Source organism: Bubalus bubalis, chromosome 14, assembly GCF_019923935.1.
Source record: "Bubalus bubalis isolate 160015118507 breed Murrah chromosome 14, NDDB_SH_1, whole genome shotgun sequence".
Taxonomy (NCBI): Eukaryota; Metazoa; Chordata; class Mammalia; order Artiodactyla; family Bovidae; genus Bubalus; species Bubalus bubalis.
In genome coordinates, this window is record NC_059170.1 from 30,987,062 (window position 1) to 31,007,331 (window position 20,270).

Genomic DNA, 20,270 nt, shown 5'->3' on the forward strand with positions numbered 1-20,270 from the left:
TGTTCTACAGAGCTCAGAGATCCCAACACTGAAGGGCCAGACAAGCTGGAATGGTTCAACTCCCAAAGTATGGGTGACTGTAAGAGCAGGGGACCAGTGAGCCAGGCTCTCTAAGCACCCAGGCTCTGCCCCAGAGTTTCCCCTCTCATTCCCTTAGTCACCAGATAAAGAAAGGTTGCTGTCTTCATTTTACTAAGACTCAGGGGATCACAGACCTCTGCAGGATCAGAGTGACCAGGGGCAGGAGCTGGCCTTCAAACTTGGGCCAGCTGGATCTAAAGTTTATTCCTCTGAAGCTAAGGGCTCCTCTGTGGAGGCTGAACCTACGGGTGGGAACGTGGTGAGGGCACATCCCTGGGAGAGGATCGTAGGTCACTGCTCCTGTAGACACTTCTGGAGCCCACACAAGAGAGAACTGTGTTTTCCAGAACCTTCTCTCCTCAACCAGGAGGGGAGAAAACTGCCCTGGACTGGATGCCATGAGGCCTGGCCCATTCCAGCTCTGCAACTGGTAGCCATGTACATTTAGGGCCCCCTCTCTGAGCCTCTGTTTTCTTGTAAGAACAGCAGACCATAAAACTTGTTCCCAGGCTTGTGGGATTGTTTCTCTCACAGTCCGGCTCTCAACTTTGCATTTGGAAGCCTCTTAGCTGGAGCCCCTCCCACAATGGACAAATTCTAGGTGCAAACCAAGGCAATTACTGGGTGATTAGGTGTCTCGTAGGTGTCACGGCTGGAGTAGCAGGGCCACGCCTCCTTCTGAATTCTGACTGTCCTGCCTAGGAGTGTCCCAACACTTGCCTCGTTAACGTGGGTCTGGTTTGCTGCTCAAAAACGCTGTTCTGACAGTTCATACACCACCAAGCAGAGGAAGCAAGGAGTCGGGCAGCCCTGTCATGGCAGGTGAGTGGGCAGGGCCTGGGGGCCTCAGGGCACCAGGCCCATGAGAGGAACTTTGGGAAGCAGGTGTCTGTGGAAAGACACTCGGGTCACTGCTTCTTAGCACCGTGGTGTGGCCCAGTCCATGAGTTATTCCTCATGTTCATAAGGATGTAGAGGCCCAGAGACAGTAAGAGCCTGCCCTGACCACCCAGCAAGCAAGTCCTTCCTGAACTGGGGCCAGGCCTCCCCAACACATCCTGTGGGACTGACTGGAGGAGGGGGAGCAGAAAGGGAAGCGTAGAAGGTCTGAAATCTTCTCACACTCTGTGTGTACATTACAAGGATCCAGAAGCATGTCTGGGCAGAGCTGGGGGTTGTGGGCTGGGTAAGGACAGTGAAGCACCCATGGGCTGCATCCTCTTCTAATCCCCACTCCAAAGAGCTGAGGGTGAGTGCAGCTCTAGCCCAGGTGAAAAGAGCAATATGAGTGTGAACAAGAGAATTTGCCCTTGGTGCCTCCACTTTTCTCATCTGTAAAATGGGTATTATAATTCAGATCATCTCACAGGCCTGCAGTGAGGAACTGATGAGACCAAGTATTCACAGCCCCAGCAGTATCTCATGTGGGGCCTTGTCAACATAACACTCAGAAAATGTGCCTCCCCCAAGGGCCCCAATACAGTGAGAGGTAAATTCCCTGCCTTTCCCCAGGAATATGTCTTTTAGTTAATAATTACTTTGTACCTACTCTGTGCTGGGAGCTGGGCTCCAGTGATGAGCAGGTCAGCGGAAGCAGGGATCCTACTTTCACAGGTTTTTAAAAGATGTTTCTATTTTCGATTGTTCAGTATTATGTAACAGTTATATGAATCAAGTCCTGTTTACTCTTTGACTTTCAAGGCTGGTATTTTAATTTCCTTATCATATTTGAACTTCCTCTTCTTATGGTCACCTGGCAATTGGGAACATTACTGGCATCCTGGGCCCTTCTGGCTCTTGGGAAGGTCTGTTCTATAATGACCAGAACTTGCTACCCTAGGCTTCAGTTTCAAGAGCTAGGGCAGCTTCTCCCTTTGGTTCTGGATGAGAGATACCGCTTTTGCTTCCTTCAGGATGTATATTTTGGGACTCAGCTAGAGGTCCCTCTTCCCTCAATATTTAGCATACTATCAGCCTTAAATCTGGCCAAGTTTAACTGCTGAGAAAGGATCCTTCTATGAGCAAAGTTGGGGACAGGGGGTTCCATGTCAGGTCATTACTAACTCGCTGGGTGATCGTTCCTCTCTCTGAACCTCGATTTCTCCACATGTAAAATATCAAGGTTGGCTCCATCATGTCTAGTGTATAAGTTGACTAGTAGGTTGAATTCAATTCCCCAATCTTCTGGGTCCTTCTGGCTTCTTGGGAACCTGCTCCTGAGAGCGGTAGACCAAGCCTACTATGCAATCTGTGTGTGAAAGACTGAGATCTCAAATCCTGGATCTAAAGTCTGTAACCTGCAGGCCTCTCCTTCTCTCACCCTCCTTCATACTGTCCCTGACGGACATCACTAGCTGATGCCAGAGCTCTTCCCTACAAGAGCCTGGATGTGGCCCCAGAATTCTCAATATAGTTCTTCAGGTAGTCCCTACCAGTTGATTAGCAAATGAAATTGGACCCTTTTTGTCATTGTTGAATTACAATAATGTTTCAGCTCAGAAATTCTAAGGATATTCTATGTGGGATTGTCTGTCTGGGACACCGGGTTGGAGTTGATGGGCCACTGCCTACTGATGAGAGAGAGGTCAGCAGCTTCTGAGGTTAGCAACTCCTTGGTTAATCACTTAGTGTGAAGGTCAGGCACCCATAACGCACAGTAAGGATAGGGTCATAATGAGACCCATTAAAAACCAATTATATGGAGTCCAGAGTCTGGGAGATGGTGCTGGCTTTAGCAGAGACTCCTGGGTTCAGTCCCACTGGGTTTCATCCCCCGGCTGGAGCAGAGATCCAGGGAGCAGAGCATCATCAGCTGCTTGGTGTCACCCAAGGGAAAGAGGAAAAACAGCCAGGGAGAGCTAGGGCTGAGGTTAGCAGGCAATCCTCTGCCCATGGACCCTTCTTTCTAAGTGGAACTCTTTCTTAGGCCAGCTGGTGAGCAAGTGAGCTGGGGAGCAGAAGGCTAGGTTGGCAGGGGAGGGAGTGGTAGGTACGCCTTGAATGCCAGCATAATGGTCGTGGGTTTGACAGCTCTTGAGCAGGGGAAATGACATGCTGACCCCCACGCAACAGGGAAATCCCTTCTCTCACTGACTCTCAATTTCTCCATAGTTACGGGTTGGGTCAAACAGTTGAAAATGTTCTCAGGTTCCTGGGGCCATGAAGTAATTTAAGCAAGAGGTGAAGAGGGAACAAAAAGAAAAACAATGTGTGTAGGAATTGGGAGAAGAGGGCCAAAGTGGTGGGGGAGAAAGGAAGAGGTGATGATATAAAACCCCATCTACAGATCTCGAAACTGTGAACCAAGCACAGTACCTTATAAGTGCTAAGTACCTTATAAGTAAGGAGACCACTCACCTGGCTGAGGCTTGTTGTCCTAGGGTGTTTATTAATGGCTTCTCCTTTCACTCTCAGAATTTACAGATTTAGGTAATGCATTTCCCCATTACCCTATTTAATCATATCCTCCCCCAAAATCCTATGAGGAAAGTATTATTATTGGCACTTTTCAGGTAAGGAAATCTGTACTTCAGAAAGTGAAAGTGAAGTCACTCAGTCGTGTTCGACTCTTTGCAACCCCGTGGACTATAGCCCACCAGGCTCTTCCGTCCATGGGATTCTCCAGGCAAGAATACTGGAGTGGGTTGCCATTTCCTTCTCCAGAGGATCTTCCTTACCCAGGGATCAAACCCGGGTCTCCCGCATTGTGGGCAGATGCTTTAACCTCTAAGCCACCACTGCCTGCCAAGTGAAAGTAGTGAGGTTGCTCAGTCATGTCCAACTCTTTGCGACCCCATGGACTGTAGCCCACCAGGCTCCTCAGTCCATGGAATTTTCCAGGCAAGAGTACTGGAGTGGGTTGCCATTTCCTTTGCAGGGGACCTTCCCAACCCAGGGATTGAACCCAGGTCTCCCGCACTGCAGGCCAGACGCTTTACTGTCTGAGCCACCGGGGAAGCCACTTCAGAAAGGTCTACTAATTTATCCAGAGTCACATAGCCAATAAGTTAAAGATTAAGAATTGCGTTGATTATCAGAACCCTGGAATGGCAGCCAGGAATTCTTGTGCAAATATAACAATAATAATATGATTAATAACATGCACATTTACTGAGCACCTCATATGTGCTTTTCTAATTATTCTGTGTGAATTATTTCATTTAATCCTCACCACCCAAGGAGGCAGCTATTATCACCACCATTTTCATCTGGAAACTGAAGTTCAGAAAGGATCAGTCACCTGCCTCAGGTCACACAGCTGGCAAGTGGTAAAGTTTTTATTTACACTCAACTGTGTGCCTCTGAAATCAGGCTCCTAACCACTATGCAGTGTGGGAAGGAAGGCTAAGAGAGGAAGGTGGGATGGAGAAGGGAAGGAAGGCCGCAGAGGGAAGGAAGTCTGGAAGGAAGGGCAGGCTTTGAAATGTGACAGCTTAAGACAGAGGGATTATGGATGGGTGGGGAAGCTGGGGCATGAGCAGGTGGAGAGGCACGGATGCTGATCCTTGAGGCCATGCCAGGAAGCTGTGAGCATCAGCTGCTCTTATCCCAGCCATTCATTTTCCAACCACATTCACCAAGCATCCACTATGCCCTGGGCCCTGAGCCAGGCTCTAACGACCCACAGAGAATGAGACCCAGACCTTGCCTTCATGGGGCTTACCTTTCAGTGGAGGAGAGAAATGTGTAGGCAAACAGCTATAATCCCAATGCCTTGATGATTTTCTGAAGACAGAAACATATGTCTCAGAGAGGAAAATTCAAGCTGAGCACATAGAGGAGGTAATCACTGGGTTTATTTTGATGGGGATCCAGAAATCCTCCTACATATACATCTATCTCCCTGCTTTGGGCTGCCCTGTACATAGAACTCCCCTCCCCTGAGTCCATCAGTCCCCATGAGGGCTGGGGAGGACTCTCCTAGGGAAGAACTGGCTGTAACTTTAGACCTGCTGCTTTCTCCCTATAGGGTCCTGGCCCCCAGCCCTGACCATCAGCCCACCAGGTCATGGGAGAGTAATGTTGACCGTACAGGTGACTTACATCATCTAAGTAGCAGCTCCAGGGACGGATCACCCAGGGACCAGATCTGTAACCTCCTGGGTTAGGGCAAATGTAGAACTGGTGGAGGTGATAGGTCAGGACTTTTCAGTAATAGCACTATAAAATCATCAAGGGGCAATTGGAACAGGTGTGTTCTGTGGGGGTAAGGGTAAGAGTGGGGACATGTGGGGAGAAGTTGTAAGAAAACAAACCTTGGTTCAGCAGAAGGAAAGACTTCTTAACATCAGGGCAGCAGACAAGCCACCTCTTGGACGTATGAAGCTGGAACTATGATCAAGTTTCCATTAAGAATTCGGCTGAGGGAATTGATCTGGGCAGGAAGTTGTGAGAGAGACAGTCTCTGAGGTTTGAGGATAGTGATGATGGAAGTTCTTACTCATCAACCCCAAATGCACGCCACTCACGCACGCCACTCCCTATGATGAGCCTACAGATGCCCCTAGGCTGGTGGGAGCCAGTTTGGGCTGTGACAGGGAAAGAGGATGCTGAGATGGACTCCTCAGGGCTTGAACCCATGACCCAGGGTCCAGGAACACTCACCACATCCTAAGCCCTTCCCCCCACCCACCAAGCAGCCCTGGGGCATACTGGAGATAATTATCACATAATAGCCTCATCCCCTGCTCCTGACTCATCTTATGGAGGAAAAAAAAAAAAGCCAGCAGTTGCATTCTGTTCCAGCCGGTCCCCACAGAGGAAGTGGCTAGATTTCATAGGCTGTGGCTCCAATCTGCCCTCAAGCAGGAAGCCCTTCTTTTCTCTTCTCTGGGTCTCAGTTTCTGTCAATAAAATGGAAACCTGGGCTTCTCGTGGCCCTTCAGCTTTGCTGGTATTAGATTAGACAACCTTATGTACAAGGTAAATGGAGTTTCTTCCTGTGTGTTCAGACTAAACAGAGACCATCTGAGCTCAAATTTCTGGGGCTTGAGTGGTCTATTCTGCCCAAGAGCTCCTGGACTCACTACATGTGAAGGCTTCAGTTCTACTTTCAAATGGGAGAATGGGCCAGCTTCTGGGGAAGTCCCTGGCACTAGTGTTGGGCTCCTGACGCATGGGGTTGCTATTGAACACTGGTCCTGCACAATACAGTGGTGCCTGCAGGAGCTCTCAAACTAGGGCACATGTCAGTATGTAAGTTCCCTTCTCATGTTCAGTCATTACCCCCAAACCATGATGTCAGTCTAAGCCTGCCAGCTGAGCTCAAGCAAGAGTAGCCTTTTCTATGAGTCCCAGGCCTGAGTTTGAGATGGTAGCAACAGCCCAGCTGCTCATAAGTAGAGAGCAGTTAGAAGGCTGGTGCCATCTAGACAAGAGAGACATCAGGTAGCTTGGCCCAGGCTAGTGGTGGAGATGGAGACCTGTGATGAACTGGGGGCAGGTTTTAGAGGTGGTGAGTTAGAGTCACTGGCTACAGTCATGTCTGACTCTTTTACAACCCCATGGACAGTACCAGGCTCCTATGTCCATGAAATCTTCCAAGTAACAATACTGGAGCCATTTCCTACTTCAGGGGATCTTCCTCACCCAGGGATCAAACCCACATCTCCTGTGTTTCTTACCTTGCAGCCAGCTTCTTTATGCACTGAGCCATTGGGGTATGCAGTGGAGTGGTAAAGAATCTGCCAGCCAATGAAGGAGATGCAAGAGACACAGGTTCGATCCCTGGGTGAGGAAGATCCCTTGGAGAAGGAAATGGCAACCCACTATAGTATTCTTGCTTGGAAAGTTCTATGGACAGAGGAAGTTGGCAGGTTATAGTTGATGGGGTTGCCAAAGAGTCAGACACAACTGAGCACACACCTTTGAGGTGGTGATGGTTATTGAGCTTGATGGTGATTTGGATGAGGGATGTGAGAGCAAAGGGGAATCAAAGAAGATTCTTTGGTTTGGGCCTGAGCATCAGGGTAGATGGGGTGCTGTCTACCAAGATGCATGAGAGCATGGATTTGGGGATCCGGGAGGAAGAAATCAAGAGTTCTGCTTTGAGTGCATTAGATTGGATTTGCCGAGAAGACCACCAAATGCAAATAGATGATATATTGTTTGGATTTCAAAGAAGTCAGAGTAGAGATGTAAATCTGGGCAACATCAGCTGCCAACCTCAATCAAGACAAATTCATTTTATCAAAAAACTTCCAGTAATATTGAACCTCAAAAGGCAAGAGCTTGGGAACCTCGATTCTTCTCCTCCTGAGATCCTCCTTATAGTGAATGTACCTGTAACCTGTCTAGTTTCATATACCAAGCAGGACTTAGAGGAGCCATCTTTGCCAGGCCACACAGGTTCTGTATGCCTTACCCCAGAGAGTGGGTACCTGATGCCCAAAGACAGACGTAAGTAATGGAAGTCACTCAAGGGAATTCATTCCAAATAAAATTTGTTCTAAGCTGACTTTCTCTCTCCACCTCTTGAAGTAGAGAAAACACGACTGAAGCGACTTAGCAGCAGCAGCAGCAACACCACCAATGTAATGCGGCCGTGACGGGTCAAGACAAAAAAGAGCGCGCCATAATCCTGTGTGAAACCAGACAAAAGCACGAATGTTGTCCACACCCTAGAATGAGTAAACACCCCTGTATTCTGGCTAATGAATGCTGCCACTCCACCGACAGCTTCAGCCTCCATTCGTCCTTCCCACCTTCTACATAAGAATAATTAAGATACACATAGACTTGTCTTGCTTCCTGACAGCATCCAGTCCAGATCAAAGCCCTGCTTCCTTCAACTCTCACCAAAACCATCTAAAAACAGCCCAAATCCCACAGTAAGCCCTCTCCAGGACCCCCTTTCTGAGGCACTTCCTGGTTCCCCAGGGGGGTGGAGCTTTCTCACCGCCACGAGACTAGTTCAACTTCTGCTGTGTCCCTGGTGGTCTGTGGCTCAAGAGCTTTGACAGAAAAGGACATAAAATTTCAGCATTTGTTACTCATCATAATAAATAAGGGAAAATATTAGTGAAACTTCCGATTTATCTATATCTGAACGTGTTTATATGTTTGCAGGCACTGGGGCAACAGGTAACACTATTTCTTCAGTGGGTCATGAAGGAAACTGTGAAAGCCAGCGGACCAGTGGTCAAAAGTAGGAAACCAGCTCGCAGGCTCAACTCTGGCCTGAGCCTGATTGTGTGCCCTTTGGAAAGTGGCTTCACTTCCCTTAGCCCCGGTATCTTCATTCATCCTAGACATGTTCGTTGAGTACCTTCCAGAGATGAGCACACTCTGCCTTGCTGTTTCAGCTCTCAGACAAGTGGCTTTCATGGTCTATCTGGTGCTATGTAATTTGCATTTTTGTCCCTTTTGTTGCTGATTTTTGCTGTTTAAAATGATTCCATGTTTAGCTCTGAAGTGCTGTCCAGTATTCCTAAGCACAGGGAGGTGTGACATGCCTTATGGAGAAAACACATGTGTTGGATAAGCTTTGTTCGGGCATTAATTACAGTGCTGTTGTCCATGAGTTCAATATTAATGAATCAACAATTTACTAAATAAGATGTGTTTAAACAGAAACACATAAAACAAGGTTATGTTTTGTTCGGTTGATGAAAAAGTTGTGACCAGAGGCTCACAGGAACCAAGCCCTGTATTTTCGCCCAGGAACAATGGTTCAGTACTGGCTAGTTCAGAGCTTAGCCCAGTGGACATCAACCTAGACTTAGTTTGTGAACACTATAGAACAACCTAGAATAACTACTTCTGGTACACAATTTACCAGAAACTACTGTACCTGGTAAATAGTGACCCCAAGGTGAGCCAGGCGTGAATGGGAAATGTCCGAGAGCTGGGTCCCATCTCCCTGTGCTCTCCCTGCCCAGGGCTCAGAGTCACTGAGGTGGACTGGCAGCGGCTGCGCAACGGCACTGCACACCACACCCAGGAGTACCCCGGCTCCGACCTGGTGGTCCGCAGGGGCCAGAGGTTCACCTTCACACTGGAGCTGAACAGACCCCTGGAGAGCGAGGAGACCCTCATCTTCACCGTGGAGACAGGTACCCGACTGGTCAGTGCGTTCTGCTGCTAATCTGCAGTCTTAAAAATGGGTCTGGTGACCAGTAACCTGAAACCCTGTGGACATCAGCCCAGACTTTGCAGAAAACAAGTCCCTGTAGGTGGTTTGAGCTTTCTGGGGTGGTTGGAAGGTGCTGCCAGCAGGCAGTAGGACAGGCAAGATGACAACTCTGGAATTCTATGCACACCAAGAAGTCCAGCGTTCTGGGAAGGTATGGAAATTCCTCAAGCACTCTTTGGTTTCAGAGAGGCTTGTTATTTCTTCCTTGATCTGGCAAGTGGGCAGGAGTCAGGACAGCCAACGTGGACTCCACTCTGCCACCTCCTGCATCTTGGTCAGGTCCTTCCCCACCGCACTGTCCAGCAGTTCAGGTGCTGAAGGGTGGCCTTCCGGGCCTGTGGCTTTTCCATTTCTCCAGAGCTGAGCTTCCTGGAGCCGGCTGGCTCTCTTGATTCCCTCTCCTCTCTGCCAGGACCCCAGGCTTCTGAGGCCCTCCGCACCAAAGCTGTGTTCCAGACATCAGAGCTGGAGCGGGGTGACACCTGGATGGCAGTGAAGGAGGCTCAGACAGAGAACACCACGACCTTCAGTCTTGCCAGCCCTCCCAATGCCGTCATTGGCCGTTACCAGCTGAGCGCCAGGGTTTCCTCTCGCCGCAAACATAGTGACCGGAAGCTGGGCGAGTTTGTTCTCCTTTTCAACCCATGGTGCCCAGGTAGGAGGTCCTGAGTCTGAGGCTGAGGTTTTCCCAGAAACTGTCCTTCAGGAAAGTCTGGGAGGCAGGTTAGGGGACAGGGGGATGAGTGCTAAGGCCTGGCAAGAGCCTGGGGCCCAGGTGGGGGCAGGCCTGGGCAGAGGAAGTTGGTAGCAGACACTCCAAAGGTGCTGTGCCAGAGGGACAGGAATTAGCGTGTGGAGGCCAGGGGGCAAAGATGGGGCTTAATGGCAGGAAAGACCTAAAAGTGGGTAAGTATCAGGCTTTAGCCATCAGACAGCCTTGTTTAGTCCCTGCTTTGCTAAGTTGCTGCCCTCTGTGAGTCTCAGTTTCCTCATCTGTAATATGTGAATAATAATAGTGTCTACCTATTAGGGTTTTGGTGAGAATCCGTTGAGCTAATGCTTGTAGTATGCAAGGTACATCATAAGGGGTACTGGGGTCAGTACTCTTACTGAGGGTTAAGTCAGTAAGCAGGAACTTGAATGACAATTCTTACTAATATTTAATTGGCATTAAGTCAGGTTATCCAAAGACATCAGGACTCCTAAATGCCTTCCATCTGGGCCTGGGGTGGGGTTGGTCCCTGCCTGAGGAAAGACCAGCCAGGTGGAATAGGGCCTGGCCAGGGGGCAGCCTAGGAGCTGGCAAGCCCCTCTTGCCTGCTCCTATTCCAGCTGCCTCTAGGCACCATCCTGCAGCTGATGCCTGATGTAGCCCCTTCCCCAGGCCGGTGAGGCCAGGGCTCCACCTTCCCATCCCTCACACCAGGCCTGACCACTGCTTTTCAGAGGACGACGTGTTTCTGGACTCAGAGGAAGAGAGACAAGAGTATGTGCTCAACGACAGCGGGATCATCTTCCGGGGTGTGGAGAAGCGCATCCGAGCCCAAGGCTGGAACTTCGGGCAGGTCTCCAGGGGCCCAGACCAAAAGGGGGGTGAGAGGCATGAGAGGCAGAAGGAGGGCTGGGGACATGAGCAAAGTCAATGCAGGAGCCCTTCTGTGTGTCCTCTTCTTCCCAAGAGGTACAACTAGACCGACTCTCAGACCAAGCCCACTTATCCAGTCTCTACTATTAGTTGTACCAGGGCCTACACTGGGTCCTTGGGAAGGGAAGGTACATTGAGTATACATAAATAGCTTAGATCAGGGGCTCTCAATTTTGAGTGTGGACAGGAAGGACACAGAGGGCTCATTAAAACATACAGGTGGCTGGGATCCATGTGCCTCCCCAAAAAGTTGCTGATTCATTAGGTCTGAGGTGGCCTGAGAGTTTGTATTCCAAGTCACCAGGTGCTGCTGCTGCTGCTGCTGCTGCTGGTCTGGAACCACACTTCAAGAGCCACTGGCTTAGATAAACAGTTACAATGCAAGGTGCAATGTTGTGGGAGGGGGTGGCACGGTCAGAATGGTACAGATGGCAGCAGAAAGAATTTAAAAGACTGTGAAGGAAAACCACCTCAGGGAGTACAGAAGACTTCATGATATTGGGGTTGGGTCCCCAAAGTCAGGCAGAATCTGGACAGTCAGAGGAAGAGCAGTCAGAGCAGTGAAAGAGGGGAGTCAGGGAGTAGCGGAGGTTCTGTGGAGGAGCTCTGTCTGCCTGGACTCCGGGCAAGTAGAGAACCTTGACTCTCAGGCTGAGGGGCAGGGATTGAAAGCACTGAGGGTTCAGGACTGGGCAGGGATGATATACCAGAAGGTTTAATTCCGTCTAAGGGGTAACGCCATCTCAACACGTGTGAAAATCAGCCCAGGGTTCCCAGACCTTCCAAATCTTCAAAGACCAGAAATCTTAATTTGTATGTGAAAAATCTCCCAGTTCTTAAATGTTATCAACTAACTCAAGTGTATTTGAAAAAATCATGGGGAAAAAGGTGATTAAGGCTGAGCATATGGTTCCTGGTAACTCTTTGAGGGAGGGCTTTTGAGACTTGGGGGTCCTCTGTGGTGCCCCTGGAGTGGGGTGGGGGGCAGGAAGTATAGGCAAGCTCCCTTGCACAACACAAATGACTGGGGGAGGTTGTGAGAGGGTCTGAACTGTGGGTGTGACTCTGACCTCTAAGAGCAGCCTCTCTGGGGACAGTTTGAGGAGGACATCCTGAACATCTGCCTCTCCATCCTGGACCGAACCCCTAGTTACCAAGACGACCCAGCCACCGACGTGTCCCACCGCCATAACCCCGTCTACATCACCAGAGCCGTCAGCGCCATGGTGAGGAGACCTGCCATCCCTGCACGCACTCTCCTTCATAGGTCCCTAGGCCAAACCTCAGGAACAACCCTAAGATTTTTCCTGTCACCTTTTGTTTTAATTCTCTCTTGCTGCATTAAAAAAAACCACCCCCAAACTCAGTGATATAAAACAGCCATTTACTATGCTGACAATTTTGCAAATCAGTGATTTGCAGGAACTGGGAACTGGGCATGGCATTGGGAAGACGGAACATCTCTGTTCCCAGATGCTTCAGCTGGGGTGTCTGAATGCTGGAAGATTTCTGGGATGGTTTGTGGGGACTATATATCCAGGGCATTGGTTCCAGCAGTCAATGTTTCCTTGGTTCTCTTCCATGCCATGTCTGCTGGAGCTGGAATGCCCAGGTGCTTGCTCACTCTCATGTCTGGCCCCTGGGCTGGGATGGTTGCATGAGCTGCAGCTGGGCAGTCATCACTCTGTCTCTCCATGTAGTGCCTCCGTGTGAATAGGCTGGGCTTCCTCATAGCATGGCAGTGTCAGGGTAATCAGACAAAGCAGCTGGTGCCTCCCCAAGCAATTATTCTAAAAAGAAGAAGTAGAGGCTGCCAGTCTCATTAAGCCTAGGCCAGGGAACAGGCGCAGCACTACTTCCATCATGTCCTTGGTCAAAGCAGTCACAGGCCAGCCCAGATTCAGGGAGAGGGTACATGGAACCACCTCGCTGTGGGAAGAGTGCCATCTTTAATCTGTTACAGGCCAGCGCTTCCTCCTCAGAAGGCAGCCACAGGGCCTACTAACTCTCTCTATAGCAAGTGGCTGTTAAAGTCAGTGCCTGGGTATCTGTGATTCCAAAAACAGATAAAACTGGTTTTTTCATATTTGATATTCTCAGTTCCCCAAGATTTCAGAGAGATGTCGGAGCTCAGAGAATCAAAAGCAGTGACCAGTCCCAAACAGTAGAGCGTTACAAGCCTGTGGGATTTGACAGGCTCCCAAGTCAAAGTACTGAACTCACAGGTCACCTCTTTCTAAATTTCTGTGCAATTTGAGCAAGTTCCCTAACCTCTATGCATCTCAGTTTCCTCATCTGAAAAAAAAGGAAGATAATAGAATGTACATCATAGGTTTAAAAGATTAATATAGTGTGTACTAAGCCTTTAGAACAGTGTCTGGTACATAGTAAACATTTGGCTCAGCAGTAAAGAATCTTCCTGCAGTGCAAGAGATGCATGCAGGAGATGCGAGTTTGATCCCTGGGTTGGGAAGATCCGTTGGAGAAGAAAATGGCAACCCACTCCAGTGTTCTTGCTAGGAAAATCCCATGGACAGAGGAGCATGACAGACTACAATCCACAGGATTGCAAAAGAGTCGGACATGACTTAGAGACTAAAAACCACAACAACAAAGGGTCTCTATAGCTATTACCACCAACAGTCCCCAAAACAGATCACTTAAAACAAGAAATGCTCAAAAACTATATTTGATTTTCAACAATAGAACATCCCGAAGGAAGGTAACTGAAAATGATAAATGGCACCAAAAGATAAGTATTTTAAGACAGCAGATGGCCCCAATTTTCAGACAGTTTAAAAGGAAGGAGTAGCCCCAAATAAGGGGGTGGCCCAAAGTTGGAGATTTTACGATGGTGAAGTTCCTGAAGAGGGAAGCCCTGCCGGAGGGTGGACTTGTGGCCTCCTCTGTCCAGGTGAACAGCAACAACGACCGGGGTGTGGTTCAAGGCCAGTGGCAGGGCAAGTACGGCGGCGGCACCAGCCCTCTGCACTGGCGTGGCAGCGTGGCCATTCTGCACAAGTGGTTCAAGAGCAGGTTCAAGCCAGTCAAGTATGGCCAGTGCTGGGTCTTCGCTGGAGTCATGTGCACAGGTACCCCAAGAAAGAAGATCCCCAACCCCCGGTCAACTCAACTGCATTTGGTTGCATATATTTTCATAAGAATCCCTCCCCCACACCAAAAATATCTTTATTAGTGATGGGGGACTAGAAGACAGGTTCATGAAGAGGGAAACCAGATCCCTCATTTACGCAACTTTTGATCTTTGAGGAATCTCAAGCTCACTGAGTGCCTTTGAGAGAGTCTTGTGGTCCTGGGCCCCCAGTCCTCATGGGCTGTTATGGCTACTATAGGGTTATTATACAGCTTCCAAGGTCCTCTCAGCTTCAGAGCCCATCTATTCACAGGGGGGTGGCAGTGGTGACTCTCGAAGTCCCCTGAGAGAATGTCCAGGAGATGGAGGTGTTTCTGAGCCTGGAGACAGCCATCAGCCCTGGGAGAGATAGGGAGGGGGCTGTGGCCAGACGTGAGACAGGCCGCCTGCTAGGGGGGCCAGACCACCCATCCCTGAGGCTGGGTCCCGGCCTGTCCTGGAGCCTCGTAAGCGTCCTGCTTTTCAGTCCTCAGGTGCTTGGGAATCGCAACACGGGTTGTGTCCAACTTTAACTCGGCCCATGACACGGACAGGAACCTGAGTGTGGACAAGTATGTGGACTCCTTCGGGCGAACGCTGGAAGACCTGACAGAAGACAGCATGTGGTGAGTCCCCGGCTATAGGGTCCCAGGGGCACCCTGTGGCCCACCCAGATCTGCAGCCCAGCTCCACTGGGTCTGAGCCAGTTCTGGAAGGGGTGACAGGCACCCTGCAGAGGAGGGGTTGGTCCCCAGCAGGATGACTCTTCTTCTGAGATACAGGGGCCTCTGGACATGTAACTGAGAGACCAAGAACGGGCCTCAAGGTTGAATGACCTTGTACCCCCAGCTCTCCGCTCTGCAGGACTCTGAGCCGGCCCCTAGATTCTTGTGACTGCCTCTGCAGGGTCACCTCTGTAGCCTGCTCCTGCTCTCTGGGCTGCTTGTGCGCTATGCTGTGTGGGAAAAAAGCTCCTCTCTCAGCTCAAACAAAACTCTTTGCACAAAGCTTCACAAAATTCATCTTAATTTAATTTTTTAAAGTAGAAGATACATTCAGTGCTTTAATATTCAAAAGGCACCAAATGGGCTACAGCGTTTAAGTCTCCCTCCCCCATTTCAAGCCTCCCCATCCTCCTATATGCAAGGCTGAAATTAGTTTCTTACATCTCTTCAGAGAGAAGCCCTGCAGATACAGGCGCACACATATGCACAGTCTCCACGCACCCCCACCTCCCCCTCCTACTTAATATCAGCAACATAATGTAATACTGTTCATCTTGCTTTACATTTAACAATCCCATATCAGTACATACAAAGTTTCCTTATTTTCATAGTGTTTTATTTTTTTTTTCATAGTGTTTTAAACTTAATAACATCATACTTGGTGAGCACAGTCTATGCCAGGCCCAGTTCTAAGTGCTGCAATGCAGGCTTACCTCATTTTATTACTCTTTTTTTACTGTGCTTCATAGATATTGCGTTTTTCAACAAATCGAAAAACGATTTGTTTGTGGCAACCCTGTGTCAAGCAAGTCTATCGGCATCATTTTTTCAACAGCTTCATTAAGGTGTATAGGTTGTTTTTTTAGACACAAAGCTGTTGCACACTCAATAGATGACAGCATAGTGCAAGCATAACTTTTATACACACTGCAAAACCAAAAATACTGTGTAACTCACCTTATTGCGCTATCCACATCTCTGTAGTGGTCTGGCACTGAGTCCACTATACCTCCAAGGCGTACCTGTGTACAAATTCATGTATTCCTTCAAACAACCTTGTGAGCAAGGTAGTATTGTTGTCTCTGTTTTGCAGATGAGAAAACCAAGGCACAGAGAGATCAAGTAACTTGCCTAAGGCCACACAGCTAGAGAGCGGAAGAGAAGTTACAAACCTGGCCTGCTTTTCAATTGGACAGCAAAACCATTGCCTATTTAACCACCTCATGTGGCCGGACCAAACATCTGCCTTTACAAACAAGGCTTCCATGAATAACCTTGTCCAAATGTCTGTTCATACATGTGCAAGTTGCCAAGAAAAACCAACTTTCTAAAGAGCAGGGGAATAGTGAAGAGCATGTGGTACAGAAAGAAACACAGCCAGCCTCAGCATCCCTCTTCTTAGGATGTCCTTTAGCTCCCCAGGGGAGCATGCCCAGGACCCCTTCCCCTCAAGCTAGTGTCCAGCCTCAGACCATCTCTCTGCCTCTCTTCTCCCCTTTTCTTCTCTTATTTTTGGTTCTTTTCACTCCCTCTCTTTGCAGTAGCACCAAAAACATTTTCATTCTTCTCTTTATTTATGCAGAATGGACAGGCCATTCTTTTGTTATTGGGATCTCTGTCACCATGCAGGTTATATATGTTCTCCCCTTTACTTCCAAAGGCTTTTTATAATATTTTCCAAAGAACAGTTTGGAGGCCAGCTGTAAAGACAAAAGACACCAACTCAGGCCAATCAGGGTTTCTCTCTGCTGCTTTCTACCGTGTGATCTTGGGCAAATGGTGTCACTTTTCCTAGCCTCATATTCTCATCTTTAACATAGAAAACTTAAAGCTTAAAGTCCCTACCAAGGCCTACAGAACTCTGCATAATCTGAAACCTACCTACCCTAGTGCTTGATATAGCCCAAAGACACATACTTTCTGTTCCTTGAATACACTAAGTTTTTTCTTGTCTCAAGAGCCTTTGCACATGCTGTTCCTTCCTCCTGGACCACTGTTCCCTTCATTCATCCTATGACTAATTCTTTCTACTCTAGGTCCCATCTTAGATGTCATTTACTTAGAAAAGATCTCCAGAAGTTATTCTCCATCTCAAGCTCCTCTCTTTCTTCACAGCATTTATTGTTACTTTATTGTTTTATTAATTATCTGCTTACTTAATTTTGCCTGTCTTCCTATCTGTCTCCTTCCTTAGAATGTAAGCTGCATGAGAACAAGGGTCTTCTGTCTTATTGGCTGTTGCATTTTTGGACCTTGAACAACAAGATATAGATATAGGTGATCTAGATATAGATATAGACATAGGTATAGATATAGATCAGAGAAGGCGATGGCACCCCACTCCAGTACTCTTGCCTGGAAAATCCCACGGATGGAGGAGCCTGGTAGGCTGCAGTCCATGGGGTCGCGAAGAGTCAGACACGACTGAGCGACTTCACTTTCACTTCTCACTTCCATGCATTGGAGAAGGAAATGGCAACCCACTCCAGTGTTCTTGCCTGGAGAATCCCAGGGACAGGGGAGCCTGGTGGGCTGCCATCTATGGGGTCACACAGAATCGGACATGACTGAAGTGACTTAGCAGCAGCAGCAGCAGCATAGATATAGATATAGACATATATATGTATACATAAAGGCAGGCCTTGAAGCTATTGCCAGTTAGGTTTCAGACCACTTCAATAAAGTGAATATCACAATAAAGTGAGTCACATGAATTTTTTAATCCAAAAGAGCATATAAAAGTTATGTTTACACTATAGTCTAATAAGTGTGCAATAGCATTATGTCTAAAAAGCAATATACATACATTATATTAAAAATACTTATTGCTAGATGCTATCATTTGAGCCTTCAGCGAGTTGTACTAGTAACATCAAATATTACAGATCACTATAAAAAATATAATAATGAAAAAGTTTGAAATAGTGCAGAAATTACCAAAATGTGACACAAAGGGACACGAAGTGAGCAAATGCTGCTGGGAACAGGCAAGACAGACATGAGGAAGGGTTGCCATAAACACTCAATTTATTAAAAACACACACACACAGTTATCTATAAAGCGGGATAAAGTGAATGAAGCAGGATAAAACAAGGTCTGCCTGTACCTGTGTGGATGATATGTATTCATCAATACAGCTGAATGACAGTTCATAAACTCAACCACAGAGCAGGGCCCAGGGTCTGGCTGGCAACAGGCACTTGCCCTCTCTGGGGAACCTCTCTTGCTCACCAGAGGCCACCCTGCCCCTTCCTCTCTGCGGCAGGAATTTCCATGTCTGGAATGAGAGCTGGTTTGCCCGGCGGGACCTGGGCCCCTCTTACAATGGTTGGCAGGTTCTGGATGCCACCCCCCAGGAGGAGAGCGAAGGTACGGGCTCAGCCGGGTGGGTCCCGGACTCCCGCTTTCTGACTCCTGGAGATGCTCACGCCCACCCCTCCTGCGCAGGCGTGTTCCGGTGTGGCCCGGCCTCCGTCACCGCCATCCGCGAGGGCGACGTGCATCTGGCCCACGATGGTCCTTTCGTGTTTGCGGAGGTCAACGCGGACTACATCACCTGGCTTTGGAATGAGGATGAGAGCCGGGAGCGTGTGTACTCAGACACGAAGAAAATTGGGCGGTGCATCAGCACCAAGGCGGTGGGCAGCGACTCCCGCGTGGACATCACCAGCCTCTACAAGTATCCGGAAGGTAAGGGCGTATAGTGGCCTACATCAGCCTCCCCAGTGGCCAGGCTGCTGCAGATGGGCAACATGACCAGGCCCTTTCTCATAAGATGTGTTGGTGACAGCCTGGTTAGGCACTGTCTCTCTGCTTTGATCCAAGTGTCTTTAGCTTATATTAACAGCTTCCTTTGTTTACTAAATAGATTTCTCACATCTGACAATATCAATAGCTACATTTCCTTTAACATATATATTGCATGTACTGTGCCAGGTATTCTGACATGTGATAATAATAATCACTAATAATAGTGATGATAGTAACATGTATTATTTATTGAACACTTAGGATACATACCGAGGCTTCCCTGGTGGCTCAATGGTAAAGGATCCACCTGCCAATACAGGAGACTCAGGTTCAATCCCTGGATGGGGAAGATCCCCTGGAGAAGGAAACAGCAACCCACTCCAGTAGTCTCACTTGGGAAATCCTATGGATAGAGGAACCTGGTGGGCTACAGTCCATGGGGTCACAAAGAGTCAGACACAACTTAGAGGCTAAACAATAGGATACATACCAGAGAAATGAAGTGAAGTGAAGTCGCTCAGTCGTGCCCGACTCTTTGCGACCCCATGGAGAGTAGCCTGCACCATGCTCCTCCATCCATGGGATTTTCTAGGCAAGAGTACTGGAGTGGGTTGCCGTTTCCTTCTCCAGGGAATCTTCCCTACCCAGGGATCGAACCCAGGTCTCCCGCATTGTAGACAAACGCTTTACCGTCTGAGCTACCAGGGAAGTCCATACAAATAGGCCCTACCAAATAATAATAGTAACTCCTGTTTATCATCTGCCAAGGCCTAAGCCATGGTCACTAATTTAGGGGGTCAGTGGCTTACTGAAGATTCTGTGCTTGTTGGGGTACAAACACAAAACACATGTATTTTTTCTGGTCAGTGCCTCCAGCTATAAACTTTAAAAATCACCTTTTCCCACTAAGTAACAGGTTCCTTAATAATGCTGTGATCTGACTGCATTTTTCAGCCATTTTTGCCTGTTAAAAGGATGTTGTTTGGGTAATCAAGACTTCAAGTTCAAATCTGAGTCAGAGCTAGTCTCCTCCCCTCCTCTGAGCACAAACTGGGGCGGTGACCCCAGAAGGCTGCTGTATAAGGAGGGGACAGCGTGTGCTCCGGCTGCCTCCAACTGTCCACTATCTCCCCTCTAGTATAGTGGTTTGCAGCACTGGATGTAAATCAGAGTCACCTAGGGTATAGTCTTAGTTATACAGACTGAACAACAATTACCCTTTGCTCAGGATTCTGTGGGTCAACTACAGACCCACAGAATCCTGGCAGTGTGCCCAGCGGGTGACATCAAAAGCTACAGGGTCTCTTGAGGCTTTACTTAGAACTTACCCTTGCTACATTCTGTTGGTCAAACAATAAACAACCACCCCAGATGGAAAGGACAGAAAGTACACTCTACCTCTTGATGAGAAGAGTTGCAAAGAAAGTATTATGGCCATTTTAATCTACCACAGCAACCCGACTGCACCCAGGCTAACTGAATTGCAGTCTCTAGAGGGTGTGGCCCAGCCATCAGGACTTTTAAAAGCACCCCAGGCAATTCCAATGTGCAGCCAAGTTGAGAACACCAGTCTGAGTCTTCTAGTGTGTTAGGCCAAGGAGGAGAGGAGAGAAGAAATACCTTTGACTTCATGGGGCAAGGATTCAAGGCCTGAAGGCAGGCGTGTGCTGCTGTCTTACTCACTCTGAAGCTTTGGGAGGACAGATGGTGTCTCTATTATGGCCTGCAGTCTTGGGACTCACGCCTAAGCTGGCCCCAGGCACTGCTGATTCCTGAGACACTGGCCCCTCTTGCGGCAGACC

General features: G+C 48.5%; 1 protein-coding gene across 1 annotated transcript in view; it reads left to right on the forward strand.

Moving 5' to 3' along the window:
* The first annotated feature begins 784 nt into the window (after positions 1 to 784).
* The window catches only part of TGM6 (transglutaminase 6), a 35,597-nt gene continuing 16,111 nt past the window's right edge, over positions 785 to 20,270 (forward strand). The window contains exons 1-9 of the mRNA XM_006044870.3: positions 785 to 903; positions 8,961 to 9,134; positions 9,627 to 9,869; positions 10,661 to 10,779; positions 11,957 to 12,085; positions 13,774 to 13,951; positions 14,480 to 14,618; positions 17,984 to 18,087; positions 18,166 to 18,408. Of these exons, the coding sequence (XP_006044932.3) occupies positions 897 to 903; positions 8,961 to 9,134; positions 9,627 to 9,869; positions 10,661 to 10,779; positions 11,957 to 12,085; positions 13,774 to 13,951; positions 14,480 to 14,618; positions 17,984 to 18,087; positions 18,166 to 18,408 (1,336 nt within the window). The 5' untranslated portion in view covers positions 785 to 896. The remainder of the gene's footprint in view (positions 904 to 8,960; positions 9,135 to 9,626; positions 9,870 to 10,660; positions 10,780 to 11,956; positions 12,086 to 13,773; positions 13,952 to 14,479; positions 14,619 to 17,983; positions 18,088 to 18,165; positions 18,409 to 20,270) is intronic.